This window comes from Dermochelys coriacea, chromosome 3 (genome assembly GCF_009764565.3).
Source record: "Dermochelys coriacea isolate rDerCor1 chromosome 3, rDerCor1.pri.v4, whole genome shotgun sequence".
In the NCBI taxonomy this organism is placed as follows: Eukaryota; Metazoa; Chordata; order Testudines; family Dermochelyidae; genus Dermochelys; species Dermochelys coriacea.
Window position 1 is genome coordinate 17,536,765 of NC_050070.1, and position 13,429 is coordinate 17,550,193.

Here is a 13,429-nt window from a genome sequence, read left to right on the forward strand (position 1 = left end):
TATAGCATTATGGCAGGTGTCACCAGGAGGTGCTGCTGCATGTAGTCTTCCAAATTATTTTTTCTTAGTGTGTGAGCAAAAGTTAAGTCTTAGGAAGCCATGCTGTGATGGTGATAGTTTGGGTTATGCAAAGTTCTGTGTAAAGGTGGTGGGTTCTTGGACAGGAGCTGTGCAAGCACCAGCAGAGTATACTCTCCTCTCTGGGCTCTGATTAGATTAAATTCTTGAAGCAAGGATGGTCTGTGGTTAGGGCAATAGCCTAGGACCTGGAAGAGCTGGGCTCAGTTCCCAGCTCTGCCATAAACCTCCGGTGTGACCATATGGAGCCATATAAGTACTTATGAGAGAGATCTAGATAGGCAGAGTTTCCCTCCAGAAACCAGGCATTGGTGTTGGGCTGAGATTCCTGAAAGAAGGGCTTCACCTGCATGCTAGTTAACTGTCACTGTTCCGGGACTGGCTGTATATGTGTAAATGTTATGTTTGAGTATATCCAGACTCTGCCTCATTGATTGTTTTTGCCATGGTGAAGCCCACCTGCAGGGCCCTGACATCTGCTATCACTTAGCAAAGAGGTGATGCTGGTGTCAAAATGCAATACTGCTGTTGGAAGAAGGGGCAACCATAAGAACACACAGGAAGCATCTGTAGGAAGTGACCTGGAAAAAAATTCCATTAAAGAGCTTGCTTGTCTGCAGTGATTCTCAGGAGAAATGAATGGGTGGATACCACAAAGTTCTGAATGCATCAGTGCATTAAATTTCAAACCATTAATAATTTAAGAAAAGACAGCTGGCCATGTTCTGCTTTCTCTGTGTTTGAAGTTGCTCACGTGTCTGTTCTTTGATTGTAGGTTTTCCAGAAACGAATGGCTGAATCAGGCTGTCTCACAGAAGAAGAAATGGGATTGATCTTTGTTAACTGGAAGGAGCTCATAATGTCTAATACAAAGTTACTTAAGTGAGTACAGCTAGCATGTGTGCCTCCTAAATGAGAGCCCACTAATGTCTAAGCTTTCCCCAAAATAATAATGTATTCTCCCACTCCACTCCACAGGAACTGGTTTTCTTGTAAGGCATGGTAGATACTAGAAAATTAGGTTGGCATAATACGTCAATCAGGGATGTGAAAAATCCACAGCCCTGAGCAGCATAGTTATGCCGACCTAAGTTCTCATGTGGATGGTGGTAGGTCAATGGAAGAAGTCTTCCATCGACCTAACTACCGCCTCTCGGGCAGGTGAATTACCTACGCCGACAGGAGAATCCCTCCTATCACTGTAAGTAGTGTCTACACTGAAGCACTACAGCAGCGCAGCTGTGCCTCTGTAGCATTTTAAGTGTAGACAAGTCCTCAGTGTTTCTGCTCCTGCTGATTATTTCCCACTTGTTAATCCTGCGATGTCAATTCAGAGCATTTAAGTATAATGTCACAAAGAAAGGGTTATGAGAGGGAAAGGAACAAAGAACGGGAGCAGGTGAACTTTTAACGGAGGGCCTTAGAAATGAAAAATATGTGAGGAAAATATATATAACATGTTTTTCAGAGTTTTCTGAGAGTGAATTTTTGCAATGACAAATCTGTTAATTATTTACGATAAGGTGGGATGATGCTATAGGCATGTGCAGGGTTAAATCAGCATTTCTCAAACTGGACATCCGACCTAAAAGGTCAGACTATTGTAGAAAGGTCTTGAGAGCAGCAGCTGCTGGCTGGGTCCAGCTCTGAAGGCAGTGTCACCGACAGCCGCAGCACAGAAGCAAAGGTGGCATGCTATGGCAGGAGGTGGGGGAAGTCGTCACTTTTGTGGGGGCGGGGGGTTGTCACAACCTGAAATATTTTCAAAGGGGATTCCGGCAAAAAAAATTTTAAGAATCCCTAGACTAGATGATCATGATGGTCCCTTCTGACCTTAAAGTCTATAAGTCTGTGGAGACCAGTGGTTGCACTGTTTGTCCAAAAACGCCTTGAAGGGGAGGGAGAAGCATTCCCATTGTTTCAGATATCACTTCCTCAGCAATCTACATCTGTTGTTCAAGTCTGTCAGTACAGCATGTGGTGCCAGCATTCAGTCAGAGTTGTGATGCATCCGAGGCTTAACAATGCTGGAAGGGAGGTTTTTTTTCTGTAGGAACTCAGTGATATTGAGTGGAATCAGGAATCCACCTGTCTGACAGATGGAAATTCTGAGACTCCAGGATTAGGCCACTTCTGCATTACAGAGTCAAACTGTGAAATTCTCTCCTCTGCAGAGCCCTGCGTGTGCGTAAGAAGACAGGAGGAGAAAAAATGCCGGTGCAGATGATTGGGGACATCCTGGCTGCAGAGCTCTCTCACATGCAGGCCTACATCAGATTTTGCAGTTGCCAGCTCAATGGAGCTGCATTGCTGCAACGGAAAACAGATGAAGAAACAGAGTTCAAAGACTTCTTAAAGGTATTCTATTCATATTGGATCCCTGTTTCCTTTCCCCTGATGGCAGGGCACGTTCAAAAGCCTGTCCAACGAAAGGTTGGCTTGACCACAAAAATCCAGGACTTCAGAATCCTTCATGCATAGATAAAATCCTCTGCTTTCCTATGAATCTGATATGCGGATAGTGTTAACATTCAGTGACAGTTGCTATAGAACATGTTCTTCGGTCTTGTTCCCTTGCGAGTGTTTTATTCCATTTTCCATTTCACTGCTTTACATTAATCCAGCATAGTTGCTGCACCTTCAAAGTTACAGTGCTTGTGTTTGCCTTTCTTTCAAGATTCATGCTACAAAAGAGGTTGGAATTGATTGATTTGGACTGCAAGGCTTTTAAACACCCTGTATAACTGGCAAAATCAATGAGCTGTTGCTGGATTGTGCTGTTTTGGACCTTGTGATTGCTATAGGTGCAAGGACTTCACAAAAGTGAGACATGCGCCATGAGGCGAACAGAGAGCATAACATTACATAAAATAACTAAGAGTAAGGAACTGCTGCCGCAGCTCCACTGATGAGATGTCTTCGATGAAGGGCAATCAGCAGCGAAGGGGGAAATACCCAAACATTTGACACAGAGTTTGGGGGCTTTTTTTAAACAAACTCTCCCGGATCCTTATGTAAAATAAAAACGAAGTCAGCTTTAAATGACAGGATTTTGGTGACTGCAGGAGCTTCGCTTTCCTGGCTTAAGTTGGCAGAGTGTCTCAGGGTTTGTCTACACTGAAATTAGCCACCAGTTGCTGGCTTGGGGCAGCTGACTGGAGCTCACGGGGCTGGGACTATGCTGCTGTTTAATTGCAGTGTAAACGTTCAGGCTCAGGCTGTAGTCCAAGTTCTGGGAGCCTCCCACCTCACATGGTCTTGGAGGCTGGGCTCCAGCCCGAGCCTGAACATCTACACCGCAGTTAAAGAGCCCCTTAGCCCAAGCCCTGGGACCCTGAGTCAGCTGGCGTGGGCCAGCCGCAGGTTTTTAATTGAAGTGTAGAGTAGACATACCCTCAGTCGAATGACAGTTCTGTAATTCTTTGCCATTGGTTCTAAATGTAAATGCACTGTGATTTTTCACCTAGATCAGCTCTAGGATTTCTTGCAGTAACAGGGAAGATTTATTCCATCAGGCACTGTTCAGTGCAGTTACTTTTATTTCTTGATCAGTAATGCAATGTCTCTGGATTACACCATAGAAACTAGCCTCTGACCCTCGCTGTAAAGGAATGCCACTCTCCAGCTTCCTGCTGAAACCTATGCAGAGAATTACACGCTACCCTCTGCTCATAAAGAGTGTGAGTATCCTGGGCTTGTAAAATTCTGAATCCTGTAGCATTTTAAATTTGATTTCTGTAGCAGTATAACTGCGGTTGCAAAAACAGAGAAAGCATTGTTATGTAATAAGGATTTCTTTATTAGTGTATCACATCTGGCGCCTATCCTTACCTGGGTTTTATCTCTGTCTGTTTCTGTTTCCTCCCTTCTGATCCCAACCAGATTCTGGAGAATACCCCGGAAAACCACCCAGATCACAGTAATCTCAAGCTTGCCTTGGAACGTGCAGAGGAGCTGTGTTCTCAAGTTAATGAAGGCGTGCGTGAGAAAGAGAACTCAGACAGGCTGGAGTGGATTCAGTCCCATGTACAGTGTGAAGGACTTGCTGAGGTAACTGGCTTAGCTAGTGCTTGGGTGGCTGGCATAGATAGGGGTGTAATGTAGAGCCTTTTAAAGTTAATTTACACAGAAACCAGGAAAAAATAAGTGGTAGTAGCATGTTCTGCCAGCTAACGTCACCTGAGCTCTACCCACTTGTGATCTCAAAGGCAGACACCACTCACTAGATTGTGTGAATATCCATAATATGATTATCCCTCACCTTTCTTGCCTGCTTTGAGCAGCAATGAAATTGCTGACATTTTAAACTTGTATCATTAAACTTCAGTTAACATTAACTGAAGCAATTTCCCACTCTTCAGAATTTGCTTAAGCTGCCAGCAGACTGAGGCAGATGTTCCTACGTGGTATTACTCTTTGTCCATGTTTTTGAAGTTTTTCTTCACAACAATAAGAGCCTAGAAACTATTTTTAAACTTAATTCTCGAGCACAAGAGAGGCAGCCACTAGAGAAAAGTTTCAGCTCACCGGCCCTTAAACTAATGTTTTTCATTGAGAATAGGGCTGAAACCCACTACAGATTATAAGGAAGTTGACTTCTCTTAAGACTTGCTAGGATTCTTTCCCATGTACTGTAAACTACTAGGGGAAATACACAAGAATTCTGCCTGCATTAAACAAAGTGAGTAGGATTTTTAGGGTCATAACCAATAATCACTCCAAAGACAATCAGGAAATGATGTACACAATACCCAGCTGCTGCTGCTACTCACATATTGATTATATCTGTCTTAGCAACCGATTTTCAACTCCATTACAAACTGCCTGGGTCCCCGAAAGCTCCTGCACAGCGGCAAGCTCTACAAAACAAAGAGCAATAAGGAACTATATGGCTTCCTCTTCAATGACTTCCTGCTCCTTACCTACATGGTCAAGCAGTTTGTTTCTTCAGGGTCAGATAAACTGTTCAGCCCCAAGTCCCACTCTCAGTTCAAAATGTATAAAATGGTGAGTGAATTAAAAAGCAAATCAGTAGTTCTTGATCTCTTAACAGGAATCCTGTTCTCTCTCTCTGTGGTGATACATTATCTATTGCTGCTTGATTATTCACGGTTCTACTGAGTATTGCACAGTTTCGACTGTATTGGCTGTAATTTTCATTCATTGGGACTGAACGTTGACTATGTGGGGATTTTCTCTCAGTGGACAAACAATCCCTATTCAAGAAATGTGAGTATGCTGAAGAGAGAGCCCCTTGCATCAATTTTATAAAATCCTCCCTCTGCTTCATAGTCAAGTACCTCCACAGTACCCTGGCCAATCTGGTCTGAAACAGGAACCTGAGGCGAGGGTCCTAAATCCACATTAATATTCATTCATTCACTGATTTTTGAAGACAAGGTGCATGGTGCTCAGTGTTTTTGAAAATTAGGCCACTTATTTAGGACTCTAAATGTTGACTTGTGAGCCTAACTTTAGTCCCCTGTACTTGAAAATGTGGGCATCTGGGTCCAACTCCTGAATGCTTCCCAATGAGTGCTCACAGTGCTCCTGAGGGGGGTAGGCAAGTACCCTTATTTTCTGATGGGGGAAACCTAAGATGCTGAGAGGTTAAGTGGTTTGCCCAAAGCCACACACTAAGTCTGTGATCAAGTTGGGAGTAAAAAGCAGGAACTCCTGTTTCCCAGTCTTGCATTCGTCCATGCTGTCTCTCTGCTTATACAGCTCTTCCCTTTTCATAAAGCAATTTTCTTAGGTAGCCAAGAGTGTGTTTTAGCCCTGTATTCGCTGGTTTATCTCTTAGTCCTAGAAAGAGTTTCTAAAATCTTTAAATCTTGATCTCTCTGTTTTTCTGGTGTCCTGAGAGGGATGTTCACTTTCTTTAGCAAAAGAAGATGTATTTAAATATCATAGTTTTGTTTCTGCTTATCATCACAGTGAGTTTGCCACAGCGAGGTTTGCCTTTCCTGTATGTCTTTCAGCCTGTTTTCCTTAATGAAGTCTTAGTGAAATTGCCAACCGACCCTTCGAGTGATGAGCCAGTTTTCCATATCTCTCACATTGACAGAGTCTACACGCTAAAAACAGACAATATTAATGAGAGGTGAGTACCGGAAATGCTGAGCCTTTTGGGGCCTTGGTGGGTGGAAGAAAAAAAGTGGTTAAGCCAGACACTCCAGTGGCTCTTTGCAGTTTCAGGGCAGCAGAACTTCTACCAGGTTACTCCTCTGTACACTAATGTGGGAGTGCTTACACCGTGCAGAACTCACTTCAGACACACATGGACAAGCTGAAGGCATGGGGAAACTTTCTATTGACTCACTGAGTGTTAGATCAGATCCATAGTGAGCGTTCAGCCCAGAGATGGCTCCCTACCAAGTCTGAAAGATTTGTCTGTCAATTCAGAGGGCTTTCTTCTGGACTCGGAACACACAGTGGACTTGTAAATAAGTTTCTCACCTGCAAGTACAGAGAGAGCCTGTTTTGCCCTCATCATACTGGTCTAAATCAGGATAAACTGCTTTGAAGTCAGTGGAGTTGCAAGCTGGTGTGGGAGGAGGGTCTTCGTAATAAGCCATCAGCTCATCTTAGCAACATTTTTGTCTGCTGAAAGGCTGGTGTCTCAAAGGATAATCGGCTTGTTCCATGATCCCACTGAGTATTTAATATGAGCCAGCAGTTCATAATGGGGAAGCATTTTCGCTTGGCAAAGAGACTGAAACAAGAAGCTGGAGGGAGGAGGAGGACTGAGGTTGGATGAGGAGGACTGGCTGGGCCAGGAGACTTGGATTTCCAGAAGCCTCAGGAGTGAGACTGGGACTCAGGAAGGAAGGAGAATGAGACTGGGACAAGGATCTAAGGGTGGAGAAAAGACAGGACTGGGACAAGGACAGTGTCACAGAGTGACACTGATCATTTAAGAGGAAGTGTGATGTATTAGCTGCCTCCTAATTGGGCTTAAATAAGGTCACTTTTGCTCTACGGGGAGAAGATTTAGTAAGTTGGAGGCAGAAACAGCAGGAATCAGCCAGGAAAAGGGGCAGGTGAGAGTTGACAAATACCAGGATTACTGAGAGGACCCTGAAGGAACCTGTAGTTGGTTCCTGGGAGAAGGCAGGAGAGCAGCAAGAGGGGTTCACTGGCTGACTTCCCAGATCCAAAGGGCTGAAAGTCACAGCAGCAGAGGGAGGTGCCTCCTGACGTCTAAGCTGGAGAGCTGAAGCTGAGGGCCAGAGAGGGCTGAAGGCAGAGGAGCAGCAAAGTCACTTATCCATTGGCATCTCCATATCTGGAGAGCTGGAGCTGGGGAAACAGTAAGAGAGCCAGGAGGAGTAAAGGATGCTTCCCTGGTGAGGATGATCTCCCACCAGAAAGGCTGTGGGGTTTGCTCTGGGAAGAGGAGGGTTGCACTCCAGTTGGAAGGGCTGGGGGACAGAAGAGGATGGACAGAGTCTGGGTGTGGCAGAAGACACTGGGATGGGGTATTTGTTAGGTCAGTGGATGAGGTGTATTGGGATTTGATAGACCACTTGCACTGTGGTGCTACATGAACTATGTTTTGGGACCTATGTTTTGGATTGTTTGCGCAATCAATGTTTTGTAAGAAGCTAGCCACTAGGAGGGGTATTCTTGAGGCAAGAGAGCCTGGTGTGGAGTTACTGGGGACTCTGAAGAAGGGAAACTGAGGTGGTCTGCCACAGGAGCATGCTTCAGGTTGGGGTTGCCCGCTAACAGACAGGTTTGAGGGGGGATGGGGCAGAAGGGGTCAAGCTTTGCAGAGTAGGTAGAAAAATCTGTGCCCACAAGAGCACACTCCCTTCTAGAGCCTGGAATGGAACCCAAAATCCCTGAGTCTCACCATATCTCCGCTGTCAGCAAATATCTGTGTAACCCACTGGCAGTCTGTGTCCAATTCCCTCTAGTGCTGTTCCACACAGAGGATGAAAACTTATTACTGCTATCCGTAACGCCATTAGCTAAAATGGAAGAGGTCTGTGTGGTGGATCTAAAGGTTTCAACCCTACTGATGACTCGTGTATCAATATGATGCCAGCTAGTGGAAATCATTTTTTTCAGTTTGCTTTTTTCAAAACCTAGGAAATTAAACACAAAAAATCATGTTAAAAGAAAATTGTTAAGGATGCACTGTCAACCACTCCAGTTAGAGGGCCTGAGGAAAAAGTAGTATGTGATCAAAAAGTTAAAGACCATATCATAATGTAGAGTAGACAGACAAGGGGACTGACCTAAGGGTGCATGGGCAACCCTAACTGTGGCATTTCCTAACTCTTGAGTGCTTTACTTTGCCATCTTAATGTTTTTTTAACATAGTGGTTTTGTGTGTAATATCCCATGTATAGGTAACCCACATGTGCCAACCTAATTTTTAGGTCATGTCCTTTTCCTGATACATAATTAGCACAGGCTTCTCTTTGTCTAGACCAACATATTGCGTAAAACTGAGTCACCCTTTGGAGAAGGTTTAAATTGCACTAAAAACATTCGCAAAAAGAAAAGGAGTACTTGTGGCACCTTAGAGACTAACAAATTTGTTAGTCTCTAAGGTGCCACAAGTACTCCTTTTCTTTTTGCGAATACAGACTAACACGGCTGCTACTCTGAAACTAAAAACATTGTTCTCCATAAAACCGATTGCAAAATTCTCAGTCTCCGTGAGATTCACGCCACTCATCTCTATGCACCCCACATACCAGTACCAGAGCACACATACTAGCTAAGGAGAGGGCTGGTGCCACTGCTCTGGTCTGGGTCAGGTAGGCAAGAGACCATTTCTCTGACTATTTCCCATGGTAGTTGGGGGCAATGGACCAAGCCTTTGCTAGGTCCCCTTACTCCAAAGATGGCCACAGAGGCACCTTCACAAAGCCCATAAAGGAGGGAGCACAGCCTAACCTTCACTTTGTTAGACTCCAAGAGCTCAATCTAATTGGTATATCACTATGAAGCAGGTTTTCCAGTCTCATAATCATTCTCATGGCTCTTCTCTGAACCCCCTCCAATTTATCAACATCCTTCTTGAATTGTGGGCACCACTATTCCAGCAGCAGTCGCACCAGTGCCAAATACAGAGGTAAAATAACCTCTCTATTTGTGCTTGAGATTCTTCTTTATGCATCTCAGGATCACATGAGCTTTTCTGGTCATAGTGTCACACTGGGAGGTCATGTTCAGCTGATTATCCTCTACAACCCCCAAATCTTTTTCAGAGTCGCTGTTTCCCAGGACAGAGTCCCCTGTCCTGTAAGGACTGGCTACAGTCTTTGTTCCTGGATGTATCCATTTACAGTTAGCCATAATTTTGCATCAAATGAATAGATGATGGTGGGACCCTTGTGGTCAAGGAGACCTCAGATCAGATCATCTCAAAAGAAGAGAACAAAAAAATGTGACTTGAATTAAAGACCATGAGATTTATTAAGTGTTGCTGGAATAATGAGCAAGATTCTTGGCTCCAAAGTGACTCTGCAGGGATTAATTTTCACAGGACAGCCTGGGTCCAGAAGATCAAAGGAGCATCAGAGCAGTATATCGAAACCGAGAAGAAGAAACGGGAAAAAGCTTATCAAGGTACAAAATGTGGGCGCTGGCCTAAAAGGGTGCAGAGCTCTCGTGTGCCTGGAGGGATTTCAGGGTCTTCTCTTGCGGAAGCAGCTTCCAAGATGGTTGAGCTAATGTCCCTCTTCCAAACGATTAACTCTTGACTGGGAGTGTAGGTGCTATTGGATGGCTGAGTGTGTAACTCGTGTATTAATAGAAAGGGTCTCTGCATATCAACTGACTACATCACTTGTTCCAAATGGGACAAATTAAAGTAATATTGTTGCCAGTTTTATTTGTACTGTCAAGCTGTTTATTAATTCTGATTTTCTTTTCCAGCACGCTCACAGAAGAGCTCAGGGATAGGACGCTTGATGGTACATGTGATTGAAGCTACAGAGTTGAAAGCCTGTAAACCTAATGGTAATAATTTAGTGGTGGAAGGCTAGTACATTCAAAGAGGCGGGTTAAGAGTTCATTGAGTCAAGCAAAAGTGCAGATTTCAGTGACAGCCTCTGCATGTGGCTCTCAGGGATGCAATGGTGTAACATCCTTCTGCTGTACTAGTGAATAAGTTCTTGCCTAATCCAAGCTTTTGGGATGGCAGCGCAGAATGCACCTTCAAAGAGCAGTCACAATAGGAGAGAGGTTTTTGTACATTTGTGTAAATCCAGCCTCTGAGGAAGATTTTTACTTTGAAGAATAAGATGAAGAACAAGAGAAACGTGAGAGAGCCTTGGCTGTGGTCTGGTTCTTTTGTGTGTTGCTATTAATAAAGATTCTTCAGTACTAGAGCTGCTTAGGGAAAAGCATTTCACCATTTGTTCTATGCTTAGGGAAAAGCAATCCGTATTGTGAAATCAGCATGGGGTCGCAGAGCTATTCCACCAGGACGCTGCAGGACACTTTGAACCCTAGGTGGAACTTCAATTGTCAGTTCTTCATTAAGGACCTTTATCAGGATGTGCTGTGTATCACCATGTTTGACCGGGATCAGTTCTCACCTGATGGTAGGTATAAACATTTTTTCAGGACATGGAGAATTCTCTGATCATTTTGATTGTGCTGCATGTTTTCTTCCCAAATAGCCACGAGGGCTTAACGTGTGGTCCCACTCTGAGGAAAAGACATTCTTACTCACTAGGTATGTTAGGCAAAGTCAACACAGCTCTGGGTGATCAAGCTGGATTCTATTCAGTCTTGTCCATCAGCAACAGAATTGTTTCTTTTCAGTCTGTTACACCTGTCTAAGGCCCTGGAGGAAAATGGGGCTGAAGAAGTGTCACTGAAGGCAGAATATGTTCCCTTCATTGCTGGTTGTGATGCATGAGAAAGAACTCAGCTTGAGTCTCAGATCCGAGGTTACACTGGCAGAGCTGGCAGTTACAAAAACCATTTTTTTACCTGTAAGCTGAGCACATTTGATACGGAAATCATTAACTCACAATAAACAGGGGACCTCCCAGTGCCATTTTTAGTGACATTTCAAGGTAGAACCTTACTTTTATACATGCGGTACTACTGTGTACTATAGCAATATGCATGAGGTTGTCAGGATGAAAACTGTATCCTTGTAAACATGCCTGTAGGACTACTGTTCAGAATCATCATTCCTCATGGAGAGGATAAAATATATAAATCTAATTAAAAGTGGCTGAGTTAAGGCAGTTAAACACCTTGGTTTTCTTCTTGGCACAGCAACTGATTCATTGTGAAAACTAGGGCAAGTCACTTAGCTTCTGTCTCCATCTGTAAAATGAGAATATTTGTATTTGAAAGGGAGGTATCAGAAATGAACTGATGTTTGTGAAGCATTTTGAGATCCTTAGACCAAAGACATAAGTGGAAAGTATCACTTCTAATATTTTTTAGTTCTGTGCTTCTAGAACTCTATCTAGCAAAAAGTCCCTTTCATCTTCTCAGTTGTGCAGGATGATTACACTGGCTGAGCAGTAGGCTTGTGCTTGCTGAGGTGTTACTCTTTAGTATCATTCTTACTTCCTATGACTGGGAGTTACTACACCCATAAAAATTCAAGCCTTATATGATAAATACATTAACAGTAATGGGAACAACTGAATTGCCTAATGTAAGAATGGCCATATTGGATCAGACCAATGGTCCATCTAGCCCAATATTCCATCTCCAACAGTGGCCAGTGCCAGATATATCAGAGGGATTGAACAGAACAGGGCAATTATCAAGTGATCCATACCCTGTTTTCCAGTCCCAGCTTCTGGCAGACACAAGCTTAGGGACTCCCAGAACATGAGGTAATCTTACTATGGGAAGTAGTCATGGCTAGGGGATACCAAGGAAAGTGCCCTAGGCACATTGAGAAACTCTTGAGCACTAGGTGATGATCCAAGAGGTCCTTCTCAGCTCTGACATCTGTGATAGGTGTCCACTTCTCTTTATATTACATAGACCTATTAAGCCATTCTAAATGCTTGTCTAATGTTAGTGCTTGCCTTGTTTGCTCAGGTTTTCTAATCTAACATTTATAGCTAATGCTGTTCACTTACATTGTTCAACAGATTTCTTGGGTCGCACTGAAGTTCCAGTAGCAAAAATCAGAACAGAACAGGAGAGCAAGGGACCTACAACTAAACGTTTACTGCTGCATGAGGTTCCAACAGGGGAGGTTTGGGTCCGCTTTGATTTGCAGCTCTTTGAGCAGAAAACACTCCTTTAAGAAAACATTTTTATTTTAAAAGACAAAGCTGACAGCTTGGCCACCTCCACCAGAGCTGAAAGCATTTTACAACTCATTCATCACCCCAAGCCAGTTACTGAGCAAGAATTCCTGTTGCATCATCACTCTTCCTAATTATCCGTTGTATATGATTTCTTTGCTGAGTCTTAAATTGCTGGTGGTCTATGCAAATGCAAAATTTACTGTATATAAGATACTGTAGCTCAGTGCCTTTTTGTTGATTAATATTGACATTTTTGTTGTGTGCAGATGCCAATGTTTCCATTTTCAGGGCCATAAAAAGTATTAAATAGTATATTGGCATCAAAATGTATGTGTATATATAATGTTACCACTTAGTCTAACATATAGACTGAGGAATGGTTTAGTTGAAGGCTAGAATCATTCCATTTGAAATCTGAAAAGTGATATCCACTGGAATATTCCCTTCTCAGGGTGTTAATTATAGGGATTAAATGCTGAAGCCTTCGCACTTGTAGAGGCTCTAAAATGCTGTATGTTCTTTTAAAAAAAAAAATCAAATGCAGTTCTTTACTTGAAACAGTTCTGCACTGAATAAGAAATTGCAACTTGATTTTTCTTTCTGGTTCAGTTGTATTAATCACTTCTGGCAGAGACAATGTGGTTAAAAAGAGTAAGTAGAAAAAATGATTTATTTTAAATACTGTGTGTGACCTACAATAATGTGGAAGAATATTTTTCAACTTTTAATTTTCCTAAATTATTTGTGTAAAATTACTTGGTTTTGCAGATTTCCGTGGGATGTGTATCTTTATGCTTTGTCATTGCCAACATGTACATACAGAGTGAAAAATATAAGTTTATTAATGTAATTTGTCTACATATATTTACTGATGCATATTGATTTTTAAAAAATATATTTTATTGTACAGGTGAATGGGAAATAATGGGAAGTAACTTACAAGGACTAAATTCAAGGAAAGACTATTAAAATGTAAATTTTGTTTGCTATGGGAACTGCTAATCCCATAGGGGTTTGTAGAACTGAAATTTGTTGCAAGCAAAATCTTCCTCCCCACATGAAAATCAGGAATGGTAAAAGGGGGTTTGTTTTTC

The 13,429-nt window shown here is 42.8% G+C and overlaps 1 protein-coding gene across 9 annotated transcripts in view; it reads left to right on the plus strand.

Moving 5' to 3' along the window:
- The window catches only part of ITSN2 (intersectin 2), a 119,491-nt gene extending 106,634 nt beyond the window's left edge, over nt 1–12,857 (plus strand). For all 9 annotated transcript variants that reach the window (XM_038393585.2, XM_038393583.2, XM_038393581.2 and 6 more), the window contains 10 exons: nt 854–960; nt 2,253–2,436; nt 3,660–3,758; nt 3,961–4,128; nt 4,873–5,085; nt 6,060–6,181; nt 9,584–9,666; nt 9,976–10,059; nt 10,473–10,646; nt 12,174–12,857. In XM_038393585.2, the coding sequence (XP_038249513.1) occupies nt 854–960; nt 2,253–2,436; nt 3,660–3,758; nt 3,961–4,128; nt 4,873–5,085; nt 6,060–6,181; nt 9,584–9,666; nt 9,976–10,059; nt 10,473–10,646; nt 12,174–12,331 (1,392 nt within the window). In that variant the 3' untranslated portion in view covers nt 12,332–12,857. The remainder of the gene's footprint in view (nt 1–853; nt 961–2,252; nt 2,437–3,659; nt 3,759–3,960; nt 4,129–4,872; nt 5,086–6,059; nt 6,182–9,583; nt 9,667–9,975; nt 10,060–10,472; nt 10,647–12,173) is intronic.
- The last annotated feature ends 572 nt before the right edge of the window (nt 12,858–13,429 follow it).